Source organism: Misgurnus anguillicaudatus, chromosome 12 (genome assembly GCF_027580225.2).
Source record: "Misgurnus anguillicaudatus chromosome 12, ASM2758022v2, whole genome shotgun sequence".
NCBI classification, from domain to species: domain Eukaryota; kingdom Metazoa; phylum Chordata; class Actinopteri; order Cypriniformes; family Cobitidae; genus Misgurnus; species Misgurnus anguillicaudatus.
This window is the reverse complement of record NC_073348.2, coordinates 24,792,681-24,816,598: the sequence shown is the minus strand read 5'-3', so window position 1 is coordinate 24,816,598 and position 23,918 is coordinate 24,792,681. Positions and strand designations below refer to the sequence as shown.

General features: G+C 36.2%; 3 protein-coding genes and 5 non-coding genes across 9 annotated transcripts; 4 read left to right on the top strand and 4 right to left on the bottom strand.

Annotated features, from left to right (window-relative positions):
- Window positions 1–1,789: 1,789 nt before the first annotated feature.
- On the bottom strand, window positions 1,790–6,506 carry ap4m1 (adaptor related protein complex 4 subunit mu 1). Its single transcript, XM_073874215.1, has 15 exons — window positions 6,159–6,506; window positions 5,911–5,996; window positions 5,696–5,802; window positions 4,727–4,823; window positions 4,510–4,612; window positions 4,259–4,347; window positions 4,116–4,178; window positions 3,971–4,037; window positions 3,826–3,879; window positions 3,627–3,733; window positions 3,463–3,554; window positions 3,285–3,329; window positions 3,141–3,191; window positions 2,945–3,062; window positions 1,790–2,694 (listed from the first exon to the last, which is right to left on the bottom strand). Exons 1-15 carry the CDS (start codon window positions 6,214–6,216, stop codon window positions 2,503–2,505), a joined length of 1,329 nt encoding a protein of 442 aa, XP_073730316.1. The 5' UTR covers window positions 6,217–6,506; the 3' UTR covers window positions 1,790–2,502.
- A 567-nt stretch (window positions 6,507–7,073) lies between these two features.
- Window positions 7,074–10,262, top strand: and3 (actinodin3). 2 transcript variants are annotated; one of them, XM_055208607.2, is made up of 5 exons: window positions 7,074–7,392; window positions 8,988–9,045; window positions 9,146–9,187; window positions 9,286–9,440; window positions 9,514–10,262. In XM_055208607.2, exons 1-5 carry the CDS (start codon window positions 7,336–7,338, stop codon window positions 10,141–10,143), a joined length of 942 nt encoding a protein of 313 aa, XP_055064582.2. In that variant the 5' UTR covers window positions 7,074–7,335; the 3' UTR covers window positions 10,144–10,262. The 2 variants fall into 2 exon arrangements, with proteins under 2 accessions (XP_055064582.2, XP_073730317.1); XM_073874216.1 differs by lacking the exon at window positions 7,074–7,392 and adding an exon at window positions 8,634–8,713.
- Window positions 10,263–11,005: 743 nt separating this feature from the next.
- On the top strand, window positions 11,006–11,087 carry trnal-uag (transfer RNA leucine (anticodon UAG)). The gene has a single exon. It is a non-coding gene; the product is annotated as a tRNA-Leu (tRNA).
- A 179-nt stretch (window positions 11,088–11,266) lies between these two features.
- Window positions 11,267–11,340, bottom strand: trnat-agu (transfer RNA threonine (anticodon AGU)). Its single transcript has one exon. It is a non-coding gene; the product is annotated as a tRNA-Thr (tRNA).
- A 205-nt stretch (window positions 11,341–11,545) lies between these two features.
- trnas-gcu (transfer RNA serine (anticodon GCU)) lies at window positions 11,546–11,627 on the bottom strand. The gene has a single exon. It is a non-coding gene; the product is annotated as a tRNA-Ser (tRNA).
- A 217-nt stretch (window positions 11,628–11,844) lies between these two features.
- On the bottom strand, window positions 11,845–11,977 carry LOC129447612 (U8 small nucleolar RNA). The gene has a single exon (XR_008645517.2). It is a non-coding gene; the product is annotated as a U8 small nucleolar RNA (small nucleolar RNA).
- A 705-nt stretch (window positions 11,978–12,682) lies between these two features.
- On the top strand, window positions 12,683–12,764 carry trnal-aag (transfer RNA leucine (anticodon AAG)). The gene has a single exon. It is a non-coding gene; the product is annotated as a tRNA-Leu (tRNA).
- A 454-nt stretch (window positions 12,765–13,218) lies between these two features.
- Window positions 13,219–21,242, top strand: vamp2 (vesicle-associated membrane protein 2). Its single transcript, XM_055208609.2, has 5 exons — window positions 13,219–13,590; window positions 15,967–16,072; window positions 16,181–16,339; window positions 17,544–17,595; window positions 17,691–21,242. Coding segments are annotated over exons 1-5 (336 nt in total). The 5' UTR covers window positions 13,219–13,588; the 3' UTR covers window positions 17,708–21,242.
- The last annotated feature ends 2,676 nt before the right edge of the window (window positions 21,243–23,918 follow it).

The following is a 23,918-nucleotide window of genomic DNA, read 5'->3' as shown; positions in this document are numbered from 1 at the left end:
GTGAACCAGGGGGATATGAATTAAAATGGGTAAATATAGGTGGATATTTAAAGGAACTTTGATGTGCCACACCGCATGTGTGCAGCAGGTGGCGCTGCGACTGTAACTGATTGTTGTTATATTGATGTGTTCAGGCCGTGACCCTTATCAAAAGTGTAAAGTATAGGGCAGATCGGACAATGTATGCCTGAAATACAACAGCTTCCTGTTTCATGGCGAAATATCACACTTTGCCAGGCTGCCATGGACACGCCCTTCAACGAAAAGTCAAGATCTTCGCAATTTATCACGGCAAAGGGCTTAACATCAATCTGACCAAATATGATGATGATTTGATTAAACCTCTAAGAGCAGTAAATCACAGCGTAAAACATGGCATTTCCTGCTACCTCTAGGTGGCGCTATGACTGAAGTTGAATATTGGCATTAAAATGTGTTCAGGTCAAGACTCTTATCAAACATGTGAAGCGTGGGGCAGATTGGACATTGTATGCCTGAGTTATAACAACTTCCTGTTTCATGGCGAAAATGCTGAACTTTGTCAGGCCGCCACGGACACACCCTCCAACGAAAAGTCAAGATCTCCGCAATTTAACATCGCAAAAGCCTTTAGATGAGACTGACCAAATATGATAATGATCGGATTAAATCGCTAGGAGGAGTTCGTTAAAGTACGACGCTTGGAAATGTCAAAAAATGACACAGAAAATTCAAAATGGCCGACTTCCTGTGGGGTTTAGAGCTTAGCTCCAAGAGACTTTTTTGTAGGTCTTGGGGTGCTAGATGATCCCACCAAATTTCGTATCTGTAAATTTTTCGTAGTGGGGGGGCTGTTCTCTTGAAATTTTGCAGGTGGCGCTATCGAGCCATTTCTACACGCCCACTTCTGATGCCTATACTACATGTAAATTTTCGCCACTTCTGACGCGTGTGCAAATTTTCATGAGTTTTCGGGTATGTTTAGGCCCTCAAAAATGCAATCCATTTCGGAGAAGAAGAAGAAGAAGAAGAAGAAGAAGAAGAAGAAGAAGAAAAATAATAATAATAATAAACGGAGCAAAAACAATAGGGTCCTCACACCCTGGTGTGCTCGGGCCCTAATAATAAACGGAGCAAAAACAATAGGGTCCTCACACCCCGGTGTGCTCGGGCCCTAATAAATCCGAGCAAAAACAATAGGGCTTCGCACCTTTCGGTGCAGGCCATTCTGGCCTGCTCCTCGGTGCTCGGGCCCTAATAACTCCTTGAAGAACAATAGGGTCCTCACACCCCGGTGTGCTCGGGCCCTAATAATAATAATAATAGAAAGAAGTCTGAGTTTTGAGCACATAAAATCAGCGTAACCTTAAAGTGTTTTTGAACGTAGGGGGTTTTGGTACCACTTTGTAGGCATAGCCATATTATTGAACACAATAGAAACATGAAATTTACACTTTTAAGACAATTTGGAAACCATTTTCTTTATTCTCATATTATTTATTTAGTAATCAGTGTTTTTGTAAATGTATTATATTGTCAATAGAAAGAAACATACATTAAAAATTAAAATAGTACTAGGGCAGGCCAGGTGGTTTGGTAACAGAAGGTCAAATAAGCATGTTTGTTTTTATGTTTATTTGGAAATATAAATACATAATAATTCAGTCAATTCGATTTTTTAAATCAATACATTTAGATTAGATTAAACTTAATTGGTCAAGCATTGTGCTAGCAAAACAAAGCTGATGGGTTTGATTCTCAGGTAATGCACATATTGACAAAAATATGTATATGTTAAATGCACCGCAAGTCACTTTTGATAACAGCATTTTTAATTTTCCTCATATAATTTCTCTTCAAAGTCATTTAAATGAGATTTACACACTTGCTAATTACTTGTTAGTAATAGTCAATGTCTCACTGATACTTTTTAATACTTTATTTGACAGTAGACACATAATACTATATAACACAAATACAAATACACCACGTATCAGACAGTTAAAGTTAACAAATAAAAAGTAGGGATGTCAAAAGATTAATCGCATCCAAAATAAAAGTTTGTGTTTACATAAAACATGACTGTGTAGTGTGTACAACCACTATCTATATACAAAAACACACACAGTCATGTATATATTTAAGATTGGTTATATTTATATTTAAAATATATTTATATTTCTATATTATTATGTATATACAGTTTATAAATGCAAATTTTCTTAAATATATACATGAATGTGTGTGTATTTATATATACATAATATTTACACACAGTACACACACACATATCATGTAAACACAAACTTTTATTTTGAATGCGATTAATCGCGATTAATCTTTTGACAGCCCTAATAAAAATAATTACCGGATCAAAAAGTAGATATTTGCTTACATAAACAACAATTTCCCAACATTTTTTTTCAAAAGTCTTTATAAACAGGTATGATGAACAACAGTTCATGAACTCATCAGCCGGTGATGTACTGTATTTACAGTGAATGCTAAATCCATCTGTTCGGGTCAGATCCGTATAGTATAGGAATCCGAATGAGTGACATATCGCACCCATCGTTGTGACAGTCCTGCCTGAGTTGGAGAGAGTCTGAGGAAGCGGATCTGAAGGCCAGTGCATGTTTGTTTGGGCAGTTCGAAGGACATACTGACAGGGCCGACCTCAAGCAAAGAGGCAGAGCTTAGACCCGGAACGTCCACCTGTGGGTTCAAAACACCAGTTTGGTTTTCACTTTATGGTTGCTTTCTAGACTATCTGTAGTTTTATGTATATTTAAGTGTAATAGTTTTTTCCAATAGATAATTTGAATGATTAATGTTAAAATTATGAGGCAAATTTCTCGTGGGCATCTAGTGTTATGTACTGGTATTGGTATTTTTAATGAAGGCAATTTTAAAGGTTTAAGTGTATCAAAAAAATACCAAAACGCTAATAGTAATCTAACATTACCTTGAACAGTGCTGATAGCTGTGCTCCTCCTGGGAAACGTGGGATCTCCCACAGAAGGGCTTTGTTTTTCGGTTGTAGTTCAGCAGTCTGATCAGGACTACTGAGCTCTTGAGACATACTGTACAGAATGGTAAATAAATCAGTTAGGTTGATGCATAACAAAAAATAGTAATGCTAGAAATGCATCAAAACTGACCTTACAGCGCCTTTTGGAACAGGCACAGTGACTGAAACATTAAGGGCCGTACTGCATCAAAAATAAAAGCATATGTGATTTGTTCTGTTATAGACATTTATCAATCACGCATTTTCCTCACTTATTAAAAGTATGTAAACTGACCTTTTTGGTGGAAGATCACATCTAAGTTTAAGGAAGATTAACACCCTGCAAAAAATAATAAACCAGTTGAGATGCCATGCTTATATGATTTTACACTGGTAAAATGATACATAATTCATTCAATGAAACTGGTCTTTTGCTTTATATGTAATAAAAACAACTACATAGGTATACAGACCTGTTTACATAATCTTTTTCTACTGAAGGGAATAACTGAAATGGTGGTGGGCAGGGTAGCTCATCGCAAAGCTGATATTGCATCACTGTTTGCTGTAAAAAAAAAACGTAACTACTAACATACACATTCTGCAGAGCAATTCACAGTGTGTTATGACAATTTACCTCTCCTTGGCTCGGACAAACTTTTAGTATTCTGAAAGTATCAAATTCATCCAGTTTAACAGCCTGGTGAAATCTGCATTCATCTACACGCACAGCAGAACTGTAGCCTATGGAAAAGAGTAAAACTGGTTTAATCAGAAATCTAATGAAAGACATGGTGATTAGATTGGACTGTATTGATCTGTGTTGCATATTCAACCTTTTAGCTGGGACTTTCCTATATTCAACTCCTCATTCAGCCCAATCCGCATTTCTACAGGATTAACAGACGACGAAAAATTCACAATCATGCAGATAAAAAGATCTTACAATATGCACATGGTGTTCAGGTCCAGCCAACCCACCTGCACAGGTCGGTAGAAAGCATTTTATCCTAATCTCTCCTTGAATATCTGCCTTCATTAGAATCCCCTTAAATAAACAACAGATTTTATAACAGTCAGTGGTTTGGTTTTAAATAGCGAGTCAACAGATAACAACTGTACTCACATTGGAACCAATAACCACAGATAGCCTCTCGATCACATCCACAAAGATCTCATTCTTTCCGCCCTGCAGCCAGAAAAACAAAATGTGATAATGATTAGTAATAATATGATCATGTTAAACCTCAAAATGTAGGAATCACCCACCTGCTCCCCTCTGCTGGACATTATGGGACGACTGGCTGCAACACTGGGGGCCACTTTACTCTGCTGGGTCTCTGCCCCAAACAAGCCAATATTAAAAGAAGTAAATGATTTGGAGCTGTAACAATCTGTCTACATTGAGAGCAAACAGTAAGATAAAAATGTAAACATTATTTCAATTTATAACATCCAAAGTATCTTTAGCCATAAAAGAAACATTATAAAACAATACAAACAACAACTTACCAAGCCAACGTTACTGAGGTCAAAAAGACTAAAGGGTTTGGATGTTACAGCCTCTGTCTGGATGAAATTTTTAAGTATGTCGGTTGAGGTGGTCTGTATGTATCCGTAGTCCTGATGATTAAATAGAGAACCACCAAACACACAATGGACGTGGCTTTATCACTGTTTGATTTTGTGATTGGTTTGTTATTATGTGTGTAACAATAAATCAGAAAGGACCCTTACCACCATCTCATCCAGCAGCTCATAAATCAGTGCAAAATTCATCCGTACAGATTTCTCTGACAAGCTGCCGCAGTAGTCTTTTGTAAGAGCTGCTAATCTATAACAGATAAAACAGTTGAATATTGGATAAAAGGTGTTTTTCTTTGTTATAAATTAATGAAATTAGTTCACAAAGTAAGATCAAACCATAGTAATGTTTTTGTTCTGGTCCTCCTATAAAGTTGGTGAAATGTCACTTATGCCCTTTTGGTCTTACCACTCAATTTATACATTTTGGCATTTTTCAAATGATAGAGCTGTAGCGCAAAGGTCATGAGCTCGATACAAAAACACATAAAAAGTTGGTTTGGTAGAAAAATTGTCAATGTATAAATATAAATGTGATCTTATTCGTTTGCACATTCACTAGGAATTGAAGCCACAGCCCTTGCATTGTTAGCTTAATGCCCCACCTACTATTTTAACATTAATAAGACATTTATAATCTTATTGTTTATCCTTTAAGGGGAACTTTTTAAGATGTCAAAAAAAATCTTTGGTGTCCCCAGAGTGCATATGTGAAGTTTTAGCTCAAAATATTATATAGATAATTTTTTATAGCATATTAAAATCGTCACTTTGTAGGTGTGAGCAAAAATGTGCCATTTTGGGGGTGTCCTTTTAAATGCAAATGAGCTGATCTCTGCACCAAATGGCAGTGCTGTGGTTGGATAGTGCAGATTAAAGGGCAGTATTATCCCCTTCTGACATCACAGGGGGAGCCAAATTTTAATGACCTATTTTTTCAAATGCTTACTGGGTTGATCTTTTTCACATTTTGTAGGTTATTAGAAGCACTGGGGACCCAATTATAGCACTTAAACATGGAAAAAGTATTATTTCACTTTCATTTCTACAGAAAATGTATGAGTAATGCTGCATGCAACAAAAGCAATAATGTAATCATAATAAAGTGAAGGTACTTTTTACCTGTTAAGGAACTCAATTAAAGTAAAAGGAGATGGGTTTGTCTTGGTGGACACCACCCAGTAAAGCCCACCCTGCCTTATATGGAGGAAATGAAGGCCCTTGTGTGTCTGGAACAATATATAAAGTACACATTTAAAATAATATTACTCATCAAAAAACTATTATCTGAAATTCTCAAACACAGTCAAGCGTCAGATGTCCAAAACTTATGTTACCATGACTACCGGAGGCTGATCTCCACTCAGAGCTGTAACCATTTCATAAAAGACATTGATGGAGTCTTTGCTCGCCTCTCCTCGAACTGAGATTTACAATTAAGTCACATAATTAAACAACATGATGTACAAAGATTGTATTACATGAAATGTAAAGGCAACCAGGCTTATATAACCTTTCTGCCAACCAGGCAAACAGAAACAAATTACATGTCAGTACTTCAACTGTAAGTGAGAAGGAAGGATACAGTCTTTATATATGAGGTGATCTCCCTTCGATGACAAGATAAAAATTTGACTGATCATTTTAAGCACACGCGAACCCTTTTATAAAACTATGTTATGTTACTTAAAATCAACTGCGCCGTTATCTGCGGTTATATATTCTCTACACTGTTACATTATAAAATGTTTAAATCATCCTTTTTTATATACAAATTTAGACGTGCACTGCTGCTATCATGACTGTAAACAGCCGGTTTCGCTTCTTCGTGCGCGCGCTCAGCTATTCACTGTAACCATTACTGCCCTCTAGTGAGATGTAGTACAAACTGGCATTTAGGGATTTTTGTGTTTTTATGATTTTTAAGGTTATATTTTAGCTGAAACCCCAGTATACATTTAATTTTTTTTTATTGTTTTAGACCATGTTTGGGTCAAATGGAAAAACCCAACCCAGCGGTCCAATTCCGTAGTTGGAAAAGCATTGCACTAGCAACACAATTTCATGGAAAATTACGAATTACGAAAATAAATGTACCGTTAAATGTATGTTAAGTCGCTTTGTACTCAAAAGCGTCTGTGTAATTGTAGATTTTAATTTAAATTTTGTAATGTGTGTAATTTAATGAGCTGTTTATACATAATTGCTGTTTTACATTTTGTATATATTTAAATTATTTCTAGGCAAAATAACAAAATAATCGAAATAAAGTAAATATGTAGTATTACTGAATTTATGGTTATAAATGGTTTATAAATAAATCACAAAAATCGAGAGAAAAAAACATTCAGTCTCCATGTTCCAATCTGCATACTTTCCATCCTTAGCAGTATTTAAAATTATAATTAGTATGTCCCAAATCATAGTATGTTAAAATGACTATCCATAAAGCTATTTTGGTGAAAATTCAAAGTGTAGATCCATGAACAATCAGATGGCTGACATTACACCCAACTCACCGAAAGAGGGCGTGGTTTAGTTGCGCTACACATAATTAACAAATTAAATAAATTATGCGTCACTGAATCAATATAACAAACTACAAAGTTAACATTGCATTACAAATAATTAACGAAGAAATACTTAAATGCAAATATGAGTTGTATTTTGAAGTTTGAATTTCTTGAACAGCGTCGTCCAGGCAACAGTCGTCACTTCCGTTTCGCGTAGACCTTTTTTGCGTAGAACTTAGTACGCCGGTGATGTTTTGCACTCACATGTCACGAGGTCGTCCGGGATTAAGCACATTTGAAACGAAGGTATTTAAAAACATACAATACGTGCCTAGAGCATTTAATATCATTAGCCTATCTCATTTCTGGCTGAGGTGGCGTTTAGCGGCTTTTGTATTTGAGCTCCTCAGATCTTGCAGTCTGTAGCACTGATCATGCTTTCAGTACATTTTCCATATATAAATTATCACTTACCTGTTTAATCCATTCCCACAAAAATACAGTGCAGATAAAGTAAGTATCTATTACTGAATGTAAATGGTGTATAAACGAATCACATAACACGTTAAGATTCAACATTAAGAACTAAGAATATAATTTGGATGATATTAACAGTTACAGTTAACCATATCAAGTGAATAAATATATGATGGGTAAGCAGAATACTGTCGTAACTATGAACATAAGGTGTAGCTCTGATGAGATTTGTTTTATTATATATTTTGTAGTGTACAAAGACTGAATTGTGCAATAACACCTTGATGTTGAGTATGGCTGTTGTTTTACCATCATTACCATCAGCTACCCTCTGTTTAGCTAAATATCTCAGATTCCAGCTCTGCCCGATCACACCTGTTTGAAACCTCTTACCAGTCTAGTACTTAGGCTACTTGTCTTGTATGCTACTACTACTATAACTGAAACCTGATAAAAACCAAAAAAATAACATACAGGTGCTGTTAATGTTCTTTTTTTAATTAACATGTGTCATTCTTTAAATTAACATGTACAAGTGAAAAAGATCAAAGGCAAGAGGTACCAAAGTCAGAAATTAGACAGAACCCCAGCTGTTTCTTTTGCAGTAAGGGTTTAATTTAGGACGGTATTCTTTAAAGACAGTGGTGCTTATGTTATCATCACCTGAATACACGCACACACACTTCTGAGCAGATGGTGAAACTAAGGGTTAAGCAATGACTTGGCTCTGGAAATGAGTGCCGGTGCGATTGGATTTTACACCAAGTCATCTAAATAATACTTATATTATAAGATCACTAAATGAACAGCAGAGATATCTGTTTGAATTAGTTTAAAACCTTCACCGTTAAAGAATATTTAAATCACTAAAACTAAAGGAAATGCTGCTTATTAAATATAAGGAGCATCTTTCTATTTCATAGCCGTATCTCATTTTTTACAAGCATTTTAGCTCTTAAATCAAGCCTCCAAAATAGGTGGCATATTGTTTTCAACAATTTTATGGTTATCTATATAAAGAAAAATGGAAATGTGGAAGGGAGGGGCTACTTGATCTCGACAACCAATTAAATTGATGGTATTGAGTCCAGTATTTAAGAGCTTCTCCATGTGAAATTCTCATAACTGAAAAGTGAAGATGAGAGCAAAGGTGAGTAACTTGACTTTCTAATCAACTGCATGGGAAACAAAACATTATAAATAACTTATCTAACATAAAATTGTTGTTATATCTAATGTAGACATATACATGTATTCGATTCATTTAATAATACCACAGTTAATGTTGTTAATTACATATTCATTTATTATTTATGTTTTTATCCAAATAAGGATGATTGCAAGCAAATTATACTATTTGTATTATTACAACCCTTGAAATATTCAACAAATAAGTCTTACATAGTTTTTAAACACTGTTTCAGGTGACGTCTTTGGCTGCTGTCCTCTTTGTGGGGCTGCATTGTTTGTTAACTTTGCCAGGTATGATTATTTACACTTAACTTTTTTCTCCTTAAGCAATTAATATTTATTATTTATTAAATCTAATATATTTCTAATATTTCTAAATCTAATATTTTAGTGTTGGAGGCCACGTCTCTTGCCAAAGTTTCAAAAGACAAAGGTAAAGGGATTACACTTTCTGCACAAAATGAAATCATATTGTCATATTTAGACATAAGTATACATTTGCTGGTTTTTAATAATGGTCAATATTTGCAGAATCGAATCCAGCTGTCAGCATTGACTTTGAACAGGCCCATAATTTTCTGGCACGTTCTCGTCTTAGGAGAGAGGCTGATCCAAACTGGCATCGCAAAAATCCAGACTTCCAGTCGTACTATCGCTACTATAGCAGTATTGGACACACTGAAGGGGTAAGAACAGGACAGATTCAAACTATTTTTGTTTTTTCTGAATGGTCTGATTTACTCCATCTTTCTCTTTTAGCTCTATGAGATAGACAGAATAAGAATGCTGTACCAGCAGATGCGTCATTTGGAGATCACCTATGGCCACGATGCATCCGAATATCAGAATGCCCTTGGCTTAAAACTTAAGCCCACCTCTGCGCCCACCACACAGCCTCCACCTCCCACTTTGCCACCTTTATCCAAGGTGGATGTGATATATTTGTGTAATGTACAGGACCCCCTGTGCAAACCACGGCTTGTGTACCTGCCCACCGGTGCAGTCCCTGTGCTTTGTGATCCACGTTACCACTCAAACTGTCATTTGAGCTCTGTTCCGGACAATTCTCCACCTGTAACTTCAGAGTCTGTGGCATTGGCACCTCCCATCCCGGAAAAACCTACTTCACCATCAGCTCCTCCTTCTCCAATGATTACCAAAGAAATGGAGTACGACTGTGATCCCTACTGGGACCCTGACTGCCTGATCGACCACCCTCCTAGACCAGTAAAGACGATTCAACCACCGGAGATTCACAACAGTGCTGAGAATAAGAAGTTAAAGGAACCAGGAAACAATGTCATCTTTAATGCTCCGTTTCCCAACTATGACCCTTATGATTTTAATCAAGATTTATATGATCCTTTCCGTCATGCTGCCCCAGAGTAAACAAAGCAATTTCATTTTGAGTGAAATCATTTCTGTCTAAAAAGCACATTTTATCAATGTATGTTTTTCACATAGCCTACATGTCAAAGTGATTAAAAAATATTTAAGTTACATGTAAACACTATTTTCTTTTTGATGTATACATGTTTAAATAAAACTTCCGTAATAAAGGATTTAAAGGAAAACACCACAGTTTTTCAATATTTTACAATGTTCTTACCTCAACTTAGACAAATTAATACATCACTATCTTTTTGTCAATGCTTGCACTTAATCTTTATACAGCGCGTCGTGAATGTGTTAGCATTTAGCCTAGCCCCATTCATTCCTTAGGATCCAAACAGGGATGAATTTAGAACCCACCAAACACTTTCATGTTTTCCCTATTTAAAGACTGTTACATGAGTAGTTACACGAGTAAGTATGGTGGCACAAAATAAAACATTTTTTATCTGCTTAAAAACGTTTTATTTTGTGCCATCATACTTACTTAAATAGGAAAAACATAGAAGTGTTTGGTGGCTTCATCCCTGTTTGGATCCTAAGGAATGAATAGGGCTAGGCTAAATGCTAACACGTTCACGACGCGCTGTACAAAAGATATGTATGTATTAATTTGGCTAAGTTGAGTTAAGAACATAGTAAAATATTGAAAAACAGTGGTGTTTTCCTTTAAGCACAGTATTCTCAGATGTTACAATAATACCATAATTCTTTGTCAGAAGTTGGTCTGTCTATTTCATAAACGCATCAGTGAAAAATAATGTGATTTAATAAACGCTTATCATAAAAGCACACGAAAAACACACAAAAACGCAAAACAGGATGCGTTTTAAGTGATCGTTTTCAGTGGCGTGAACGTGGTAGCGTGGCCGAGCGGTCTAAGGCGCTGGATTTAGGCTCCAGTCTCTCTGGAGGCGTGGGTTCGAATCCCACCGCTGCCAAATACACTTTTTAATTTTTACTAATCTAATACGTTTTTAAACACTGTGGATTTAAACCTTATTTTGATTGAACTATTTAACAAATAGTAAAGTATTTTACAAATATTTCTCAAAATTCGCTGTTCTTTCTATCTCCTTTTTGTCTGCTTGTTATTACTCGTACAGTCACGCAATCGAAAAGGCACCGCTGGGATTCGAACCCAGGATCTCCTGTTTACTAGACAGGCGCTTTAACCATCTAAGCCACGGCGCCCGCGGGCACGTAGCTTGTAGATTACTATTAAAAATAACACGCAGAAACAGAAGCATTGCAAATGCATTACTTTTAAAAATAACACGCGTAAACAAAAGCATTACAAAGTTATTCCCCACACTAGGTACCTGATTGGTCACATGAGTAGGCCAAAAATAAACTGTAGTGTATTAAGTAAACTTCGAAACATTGCAAAAGCAGATTTCGACGAGGATGGGATTCGAACCCACGCGTGCAGAGCACAATGGATTAGCAGTCCATCGCCTTAACCACTCGGCCACCTCGTCACCACGCCTGCGCCGTTGTGAAGTGCACTTTATAAAGCCCATTAAAAAAAAGTTTTGACGTAATAGGATCATATGCCGTTAAGAAAATTAACAAAGCTAATACGAAAGTCACGCCAATTTCCAGAAACACCAACACGACTGAACTCTAAACCACTCACTACATTACAACTATACTAGTTTAAAGTCTTTATTTCACATTAGATTAAAATAAGGTTGGCTCAGAAAGGACTCGTTATGGGGTTGCTGCCCAAAACGAATACGGAAAGTAATCACGTATTCATTAGAATCCAATCATCATGTTCTGAAACCTTATTTCTAAGGTAACAGGTAAGGATGTACCTCACTGATGCAATAAGAAAATGGGCTCGAAACGGTTTTATAAATATTGCAAGCATTTTCAACCACGGTTGTGTGTTTTACATGTTTTTTTATTTTAACAGCATAGGAGACTAAATGTTACGAATATATCAATACATACAATTAAAATCGCAAATAATAACGGTTTTGAAGTTAATATCTCGTATTCTTTTCAGTTTCGTAAACGTTTCCCAAATTAGCATACTACTTGTTTCTGCAATCCTATTGGTGGATTTAGACACCGCCCTTTATTCTACTTGTCCACTGCCGTAAAATAAACACATACGTTCAGAGATTAATAAAGTTTTAAATGTGATTATTAAGTATATTGTATTAAATTTAAAACGTTACACACTGATTGATGTGAATAATAAAAAGCCTAGTCCTTATGGCTTAAAATAATTTAAGATCATAAAAACTTCTTACTGGTATGTACTGGCTTAACGATAGTGTTACTTAGCGATACTTTGAAACAAGTAAATTACAACAATGTGTGAATTGTTTTTTCGCTTTGATCACTATGTGTCATAAACATGTAACGTAACGTTTTACTACTATTATTGAGAACGGATTTTCTCAAGCTTGGTATCAAACTTAAGAGTAATGTGATAATGTATAAATATCGCTAAACGTAAACCGTTAAATATATTTAAAAAGTTTAACATTTTTTTGAGGATGGTGTAAGCTGTTCACCACTAGGTAGCGTGGCCGAGCGGTCTAAGGCGCTGGATTAAGGCTCCAGTCTCTTCGGGGGCGTGGGTTCGAATCCCACCGCTGCCAGACTTTTTCGCTTTAGACACATGAAATATTTTAATGCCACATTGGTAAATGAAAACATAAACGTATTAAATACAAATTCTAATATTTAAACAATAATTAGAATTGCTTTAATTCTTTACCATTACAGGAACTCGCAATCGCATCCCTAATGATCATCATAACACAGCTGCGTAGTATTTCGCTGTCTTTTAAAACACTTGTTTTTATACAAAGGAATAAACTAAACTAATTGTTTAAATTCAACTTTGAACATGCAAGGGGTGGATAGTTCCTTCATCCCTTCATAGACCGCCATTTTGTTTACGTTTCATCAGTCGTGACTCATATAAATAAACAAACCACATGTGGTGCAACTACAATTCAAGCACCTATTTTCCCCATGTCCTCTAATATGTTCAGCCGATGACGGGCTACATGCATTCCCTACATCTGCCCTATTGCGTGACCGTCCTCTCCTACTGTCAACAAGCATCCTCCATCTCCTGTGCCCTCACCGCTTCCAACCTGCAGCTTCCCGGATGACGAGTGACGTCAACGAGCCATCTTTGTTCCTCTAATCCGAGCATCTATTTTTTGTGTACATAGTGACAGAAGCGAGTAGCGGCGGAGCGCCCTTATTATAAAGGAAATAATAGCGAGGCGCGGCACGAATATAAGGCGCACATCCCACACCGGTGGAAAAAAACCTTTAAAAAAATACAGGGAATACCGTATCACTGGAATAACCTGGAGAGTGCATTATTTATTCCGGAGAGGGGGGAAACGCCTGAAGCAGCGCGTTCATCCGTACGCTTCTTGTAGACGCACACAAAGCCCGGTTCAAAATGTAAGTAGAAAATATTTTAAAAATAAATAGCTAACTAACGTTTGTTTAATTGTTTGCCTTTGGATGTCGAACCCGATTCATTGTTCAACTATTTGAGGAGTCATCTCTCTCTCTCTTGCATTTGAAAGCTCGTGTATAAGAATATACAAATATTAACCGTAACATTTATTTGCACTTACGCTTTATTTGACATTTATTGGGAATTTCCCCACGATTCATTGTATTCTGACCAGCGCACTTGCTTAGCTAATAATGTAACGTTAGTCTATAAATAGAGTATTAATTAGCAATGCTTATGCATTTAGAAACAGTTACCACTTTTTCCTCAGTAACTTACACATACCCGCGTCACAGTAAATCGTCACGGAAATAATTTAATTTTCTTAAATTTTCTTAGTAATTTAATATTCTGATGTGTAGAATGAAGTGACAGTGACTACAATCACGCCTAAACACCGGATTGGACTGGTTTGGCAGGAATTGGTCGCATGCCTTTTGAATAAAATTTGTGTGATATTTATTGCAATATATGTATATATATTTGTCCACCCACATCAATGTCCTAAATGTTTTGATACTAATAAATAAAACGCAATATTTCTCTCATATAGCACAAGGCCCAGTTTATTACATGAATGGCCTAGTATCGATTTTTACAAATGACATTTATACTAAGATAATAAAAAATACATTACATTTCTGAGTCATCGAGCTCACGCAGAAAACACGAGGCGTGATATTCCACGCGAGTTGTGGGGGTTGGGAAACGGACGCTCATGCTTGCGTTTTAAAAACGTTATATTTTCAATTCGAATATCTTATTTTTGTATTCGAATATAATCTATATAATAAGCTATTTGCTGATATTTGGTTTGGCTTAAACCAAATACAAAGAGCGCAGGTGTTCAGAGGGCGCAAGCAAAGATGGCCGTGGCATCTTTTGTGCATTTTTCTAGACGCGCTCGTTTAACAGGTTTAACTAATTGAAATGGTCCACATCCTAAACGTTATGTGCATATAACCTTTCTGTATACTTTTGTTACGACCTACTGGGCCAACACATCGATGCGTATCGAAATAATATTGTTTATGTGCCTAGCTCTTGCTTACTTGTAATAAAATAAGTTTTGTTATGTCAATTATTTATCATTTGACAGTATATATGTTGATTGTGACGCAACAGTCACAGAGACACGCACGCGCTTCATGAAGGCCTCTTGTGGGGGTGGGGATGTTGTCTCCATCATCCATATGACCCTGCCTTTGCCAGTTTTGTGTAAAAAGACCTCTGAAACCATTAAGTAAAATCTTGATTGTTGTCACTGTAAAACTGAAAGGTATTTGGGTTGCTGGTAGGCCTACCCTAAACATTTAATCACATATATTTTTCTAATTTATTTTTTCAGCAAGCATATGAAAAATGGCCTTGCATAACCAGGCAGCTGTCAGGGGACAATACTGTGTATGCATTTGATTGTTTGCTTTGTTTGATTAAACATTCTCAAGGCTCAAATATTATATATCATGCATTTTTAAGTTTAAATAGAAAAATATTGCAGATATTTCATTATTTGTTTAGCCATAACGTCTCAAAACATACAAATTTGTCATTGACTAATATATCATTTAACCTTGTGGTTACAGACTTGCCCTTAAATCTGTTCCTTTAAACCTCACTTTAGCAGCTTATGCTTCTAGATCTAGATATCAGTAGGCCTGTATAGATAAATGCTTAGAAAAATGTAGTTTATTTAATTATATTAATTATAAAACATGTTAATAGTAAATAGAAGTGAGGGGAGGTAAAATTATTTTTTATATAAAGGGCTATCTATGTATCAGATCTTACATTTATATTAAAAAAATTGATATTTGTGTTCATATTGAGAAAAATCCACCCTGAGAAAATCAGGGATTACATGGAGAGATTTCAGAGGTGACCTTTATCCAGAGTTTTGTCTTCCTCTGGTGGCTAATAATGGTCTTAGTAAGGACATGCAACAGAAAAACAGCAATTATCTCACTGTTAGCAGAATATTTCAAATGAATCCAGACAAATCAAAGTGACCCTCAGAAAAAGAGCAATAAGCAAACAGCAACAAGTATATAATATAATTGTATGTATCCTTTCATGCTATCTAGCCTACATTACATGCCAAAAATGATCATAAAATGAAAATAAAGTACCAAGTTACAAATACATATTTGGTGGTTATGGTGTACTTTCATGTACAAATATATTTCACATCGAAATCACATGCAACTGGTAATCTATTCTCAAAAATAATTTTAAACAAATATCCTGCTCACCTTGTGCTGTATTCAGACATTATTTTCTGCTATGTTCCTCATATCCATATCACAATTTGTTTTTAGGTCTGCACCAGCCCCTGGCGGTACCGCTGGCCCAGATGGAGGTAACCAGCCTCCCAACCTCACCAGCAACCGTCGCTTACAGCAGACACAGGCTCAGGTGGATGAGGTGGTGAACCCCATTTCCACAAACCTTCGATTCTTTGCATTAAAAAAGATTTTAAATATATATGATTCTAATTTATATTTATTAACTAGTAACCTCTATATTTTTTAGGTGGTGGATATTATGCGTGTGAACGTAGACAAGGTCCTGGAGAGGGACCAGAAGCTGTCCGAATTGGATGATCGGGCTGATGCCCTGCAGGCTGGAGCCTCACAGTTCGAGACCAGCGCTGCCAAGCTCAAGAATAAATACTGGTGGAAGAACGCCAAGGTAAACCACGCAAATCATCTCCAATGACAAATAAAAACCAGCAAAGATAAATCAGTGACTGCAAGACAACCTCTTTTAAAGGTGCAGTGTGCAAATTTTAGCGGCATCTAGTGGTGAGGTTTCAAATTTCACCCAACGGCTCAGTCCACGGCTCATCCCTTGCTTTTGAAACGCATAGAGAAGCTATGCTAGACCCCATAGAACAAACACTTCATCATTGGTAAACAAAGTTTGTCCGTTAAGGGCTTCTGTAGAAACATGGCGGCACAAAGTGGTGACTTCAATGGAAGGGGACCCTCAGTGTATATAGATAAAAACGGCTAATTTTAAGGTAATAAAAACATAATGGTTCATTATGAAAGGTCTTTATACACCACTGATAATATAGTTATGTATATTATTTAGCATTTCAGTCAAGGGATTCTTCTAAAAGTTACACACTGCACCTTTAAGTGTGCAGGGTCACTTTGTATATCTAGAACATTTTATCTGTATGTTAAGCCGTAAATTTAGACCCGAAATACAAACAAATGAGTTTGCTGCTGAGACTTTCTAAACCTAAAAAAGCAAGTTGGTTACCTTAAAATGTCGAGTCAATTCAACTTAAAAATATTAACAATTTTTACACAACTTTTAGCCAACAAGGTAACTTGAACCTCCATATAGTTTTTACAGTGTACAGTAACTTATGTATGAAGACAAACATTACATTTGTTGCTATTAGGGCTGTCACAATGATTAAATAATCATCTCATCGCGATTGTTTGACCTCTTCGTGATAATTTCAGATCACCGCAATGATTGCACATCTCTCTAAAAACACAAGGGGGAGCTGCAGCACCTGTGTAAACGAGACCGTATCAGATTACTTTTAAATATGTGTTATGTGTATTAATATTTACTGCCAGGTAAACCTTGCAAAAAATTGTATTTAAATAATCACAACAATGTGTTGAAATTATTTCATGAACAAAAAAAATGTATGGGAATTAAATGTCAAAGAAACAAAACAGACAGTTAATCGTCATAACCATCAAAGCCCTAAAACAGGCAATTAATCGTAATAATCGAAACAATTAACCGTCAGCCAAATTTTATAATCGTGACAGCCCTAGTTGCTATGATCACTAGTCAAGTATTAGTATGACAGGTTTGATTTCTGCTATTTATCTTGTTCTCTTCATTTTTGCCACATTTTCTTTAGATGATGATCATCCTGGGGGTGATATGCGTGATTATCCTCATTATTATCATCGGTAAGAAAACTTTTTGAATGGCAAAATGCATGCAGTTTATTTCCATATTAATTTCAATGTTATATTCAATGTCTGCTTCATCTGCTTCTTAACAGTGTACTTCAGCACCTAAAGCGCGATGTTCCTACCCCACCTCACGAACACCCGATTCGAAGACAAATCCCTCCAAAAATGATCCGAGAAATGACTTCTCACAACAATCGTATTTATTTGCCCTCAATGAGTCTAAATCTGTGCCCTTGCCCCCTCTGCCTCACAGCTGGACCCCTGTAACTTCTCATCTGTCCTGTAAGTGAGTGTGTAGCCATGTGTCCTCTGTAAATACCTCCGGCTTTTCTGAAATACTGTTCATACTCCCGACTACTTGTGAGAAACACAACCCTTAGAATATGATAAGATTATACGGTATATATTCGAAGAAAACGTCTTTGTAGAGTTTTATTCTGATATAATGGTTTTTGTAGTTTGTGTGCGAGTGTGCATTTGTATATTTTTTTAAGTTTTGTAAGACTTACTTTGCTTTAGGTTTCAAACTACTGCCTCTTGATCTGGGTGTTTGTATATTGCACGCTCTATTTCTCTTACTCAATGAGTATTGGTGTGTTTTTGCACAAGTGACTCTTAACTCAATATTCCCAATTTTTACTCTATCTCTGACCCCCTCTTTCTTTCTTATTCTATACGACGTAAACTGCCACAACAGATCGGACCAATGACTGTAGATGTTTGTCTTAATTTCGACGTCTTTAGTGTCTTATCTCTTAAACATTCCTCGATAGCAGTGCTGTCTATAAAACACATACAGTGTAAAGTAAGTGTGTTTTAAAACAACGTCCTATAGAAGTCGACACACTAATAAACCGCACAAATAAAATTTTTCACGTGTTTGTGAAGTCCATCGCGCTGTACGTTCAAAGAAAAGGCTGTTATCAAAATTGGGTTAGCTTTTTAAAGGCCAGAGAATCTCCATACAGATGAGTGTGGCTCCAACAAAAAAGGGGAAATATTATCATGCACATAAAGCTTGTTTTTTGATGGCGCTTTTTAATTGGTTAGACTGCAGGTGCGATGCGAGAGAACCATATGTTGTGTTACTTTCTCACATCATATCAACCTCTGTCAGAAGTACTGCCAAACCAATGCATGAATTCAGCCGCCTGAAAGCACACTGGTTCGTTTTACTACGTTTTAACAGTTATGGTTCTCTCTCTATTATGTATAGATAGCGCCTTTATAAACTATAGAGATAGATTATATATGTATATTTTTACGTGTGATGCAGGCAGATATACGGACCAGATCTTTCTCTGTGTGCCTGTTTATTAAGTTCAGCTGTAGTTTACACACTGCCGAGCACCTGAGGGGACGTTTCTCTATCTGATTTTTCATCGTGCCCTTGCCGTGTGCTATTGTGCATATGCACGCCTCCATCACCATCACCCTTCAGTCTGTCTCACCCAACCAATCTGTCGACAAGAAGCAAGCCAGGCATGAAGTGTGCACGTGATCACCCCCCACCTTCCAAGTTCATCCGATGTGTCGTGCGCTCTAATTTTCCAGCTAGCGAAGTTAGCTTTTCTCCATTTATGCCTGCCGCTGAGTTTGCATGTGTAGATTTTGTTGAGGACCTCTGTGTCGGCTAGTCTAATAAGAGATTAGGCTGCTTAGACTTCTGCAGGTATTGAAAGGATGTTACCATGGTAACTTGCTTATATGAACTGGAGGGAGGGTACAGATTAGCTGATTAATTGTGACAGGAGGCGGAGCCACCGCAAAGGGGGCGGTGCTAGAGCAACGATCCCACTAATGTGTTTTTAGTGAGCATTATCTGTTTGGCAAAGCTTGAGTGAATTATGATATAGATTTGGATATATGAGCTTAATGCAATATTAAGTTTATAGGCTTTCTTTGCTTCCCACATACTTTCATTCATCAAGATTTTCTCTTTTTTAAAGGAGACAGCCTTAGTACATTTTATTCATGTTTATTAACTCCGAGTAAAAATGACCAAAGACCATGTTATATCTTGCTTATACTGCCAACTGCCGTCAGAAACAGGTTAAGGGACGAATCATTTCCCCTGTTCTCTGAAAGATCTCTGGTTTTTAAAAAGCTCCTGTTGAAAGAAAAAAATCTCTCTTTACAGGTCTATCTTTATTTACTTGAATATTTTTATTAGAAAACAAGTGGCTATGCTAACAGGAAAAGGAATTTTAAATCCCAATACAACCCATTCGTGGACAGAAAATAATAGCACAACGTTTTCTTTAAGTCTGTCTCTATAATGCTCAGTATGAAATATGTAACGTAACACTTCTTTGCAGCTGTTTAAAGATAAAAAAGACAAAAAACTGTACTGTTTCGTGTTGTAAAGTGGGGTTGGTGTGGGGGAAAGGGGGTCATATTTGATCAAGGCATTTAGTAAACAGAATTAGATCAAGATGCTAAATCGGAAAATTTTAAGCAAAATGATGTATTATATTATGCAAATACAAAGATTTTCCTCCAACAGTATAACTAATCCATAAACACACAATGGGGTAGGACTCAAAAATGTTGTTCACAAATGTAAAGGATTCTAATAGGGGACGAATATAAAAAACGCTTTTTCTTTTTGTGAGTGTATGAAGACGTTTTCTGTTTCGTCTTGGCACTTTTGTTTCGTACAGTAATGTGTGGGTTGAGAGAGGCGGTGGGAGAAGTTTTGTCATGCCAGCTTGTTAAAGACATTGCATCTTTTTAATTGGAGGGAAACCAGAGAAGATGCAAACCTTCACCAGACTGGCTCAAAAGCCACAGTGATTTCTCCATTACACGCATCACACGGTTGTTTAGATTTGAAGTTTTGTTTACTTTAAGCAGAAATTAGTTAAGGCTTACGCTGATGCTGTGTGGCACAGCTTTACCGTGCGTAGTCAACTTTATTTTTTAAATCTTTCATTTAAGATAAGAACGGTGACCTAAGATATCAAAGTAATACTGGAAACTAAACCCTGCCTTATTAAAGGTTAGCGTGTCCGAGGTTTTTCAGAAAGCTTGTACAGTGTATGACTTAAACACCAACTTTACCTGGTTGCTATCAGTTTAGAGATGCACCATCAACGATAAACCGTTTGTTGAGGACAGAGAATGCATATGAGCAGATTGCCAGAGGTTAAGCCCATAAAGTTAGCGCTGGTCTTGTAGAAATGCATTGAACCGATAGCCAAGTTGTTGTATTAGTTTAACAATTTTCATATTTGATTTATTTGAGGAGGAAATGTTCAAGATCGGTATTACCCCTGTTCGTCTGGACTTTCTGGAGGGACTAGGATGGAGGATCATGGGTAATGCGGTCTTTACAAGATTTTATGTTTTTTATTTATTTATTTATTTATTTTTCTTATTATTAAACAGAACCATGTACATTGTAACAGGGAAACATTTGGCAACCAGAAGTACATTAAAAATCAGTTGTAGAGTAAATCTGTCAATGTCTACTATAAGGATGAACATCTTGGGAAAATATAAATATATATAAATATACATATATATTGCAAAAAAGACAGTTATGATGACCTGTGTTTATTGTTCCAACTTAGAAATTAAAATGTGTGTGTGTGTTTGAAAACAATGACGACATAAAAAATAAATATATAATAAAAACGGGTCTGTGTTGATCATTTTTTTAAACGCTATATAAGATTATGTGTTTGTGTTATTGTATTTAGAAGTGTTATTTTAAGATATTTTCTCTTTTGAAAAAACAGTACTTAAAGGGACACTCCGCTTTTCTTTTCTTTTTTTTTATTGAGTTTTACCCGTTTGGAATCCATTCAGCCGATCTCTAACCAAAGAGTTTCTATTTTTTTCCTATTTAAAACTTGACTCTTTGTAGTTACATCGTGTACTAAGACCGACAGAAAATTAAAGGGACACACTTTTTTTAAAAATATGCTCATTTTGCAGCTCCCCTGGAGTGAAACATTTGATTCTTGCCGTTTTGGAATCCATTCAGCTGATCTCCGGGTCTGGCGCTAGCACCTTTAGCATAGCTTAGCACAATCCATTGAATCTGATTAGACCATTAGCATCACGCTCAAAAACAACCAAAGAGTTTCGATATTTTTCCTATTTAATACTTGACTCTTCTGTAGTTACATCCTGTACTTTTTCCGACGGAAAATTAAAAGCTGAGATTTTCTAGTTTGAGAGTATAGTTCCTAGTCATATCTGCCTAGAAAATCGCAACTTTTAAATTTCCGTCGGAAATCGTGTTACAAGTACACGATGTAACTACAGAAAAGTCAAGTTTTAAATAGGAAAAATTTCTATTTTTTAGCGCAATGCTAATGGTCTAAATAGATTCAATGGATTATGCTAAGCTATGCTAAAAGTGCTAGCGCCATACCTGGAGATCAGCTGAATGGATTCCAAAACGGTAAGAATCAAATATTTAACTCTAGGGGAGCTGGAAAATGAGCATATTTTCAAAAAAAGTGAAGTGTCCCTTTAAAGTTGCAATGTTCTAGGCCTAGGAACTATACTTTCATTCCGGCGTAATAATCAAGGACTTTGCTGCTGTAACATGGCTGCAGGAGGCGCAATGATATTACACAATGCCCGATAATAGTCCCCTGCTATTGAAAGTTACCAAGGGGACTACTTTTAGGCGCTGCGTAATATCAGTATCGAAAATCCTTGGTTATTTTTAAGCGCTATGCTAAATGGTCTAATCAGATTCAATGGTTTATGCTTAGCTATGCTAAATGTGGTAAAGCCAGACCCGGAGATCGTCTGAATGGATTCCAAAATGGTAAAAATCAAATGATTAACTCTAGGGGAGCTGGAAAATGAGCATATTTTCAAAAGAGTGGAGTGTCCCTTTAAAAACAAAGGCACATGATTGACCAAAAGATCTCTTTTGTCCTGCAGAGAATGTTTACAAACATGATCCCTTAAAATAACATAACATACACCTGTCAACAGACTAGATTATAAGGGCAGATTAGTGTGAATAAAGGTGAATTATATGAAACAGCAAATAATGATTTCTGCTGTCATCTGTTGAAACAGATGGTGTCATGTTTAGACTGCAAAAATACCAAGTAAACTGAGTCACTGTTAAAATAAAAATCATATATCCAATTTGACGGAAAAGCAGTGGTAATTACTGTTCTTTAATTTAACACAGCCACATGAACACTCATATGTCATTGTCCTAACAGTACTGTACATTTTCCCAGGGGAAAATCAGATACAGCTAATAGATACTGCTACTTATATTTCAGGATGTCTCCTATCAGCTTGTTGAGAACAGGGTCATTGAAATATGACTTCTGAAAAAGTGGAACAGTTGGCCCTAAGTAGTTTTACGTCAAGATAAAAGTTGAGTCATAGGAAATACATGAAGGATTTTGGGAAAATGTGACCCTGCCTGTAAAAACCCAGCTGATCCGATGAGAAAACTGTAGTAGTCCGCCATCTACTGGACGCGTTTAGTACTACAGCATTGCTAACTTACACCAGTTGGAAACACTCTCACAAATATAAACTTATCTTGTTTTCTCTTATAAAAATATAATGTAAATGCAACTAAATGTATTGCACTAATCATATCAAAGTCTGTAGTCTATTTTAGTATTTAGTATAGTGACTGCAATCTATAGTATACTGTAGTGTATTTTATAGTAATTACTATAATATCCTTTGTTATTAACTAGTGAATTGATAAACTAAATATATATACTAAGTACATAAGTACAATGGCTTATAGACTCTTATAGACTTATATACTCATGGTTTATAGACAAGTATTGTACATACATTATTACATGGTAATAATCTTGTAATATAATGGTATTACCATCCAAAACAATTTATTATGGCTCACTACTTTTGGTGTGTATTTGATTTTGTGTGTTCATTGTGTATTTATTGTGTTACTTCTTACCAAGTTTTGTAGAGCAAAATTGCTTGTGGTCATAGCATCACTCCTCACGGTCGTGTGGTGATACTGTGCGTTTATCAATAAACAGAATAAATGCAGTCATGTGACAAAATATTTGCACAGTTTTGCTTGACATCACCCTCACACACCCACATGTGTCGGTGGCAGGTGGACAGACGAGTCGAAAACGCGCAGGCACGAGGAACGAAGCATACGACTCGGTAAAACGGAGGTGATATCGTAATGACAATAAATAAGCGCATATACAAAACAACAACAACCCCCAACAAAGAGAAAAAAACCTATGTGAGGTAAACACACTAATCCATAAACTACTACCGTTATCGATTAAATTTCGTTCAAAATAGCCATGTATTAATCTTGTCTATCAGTG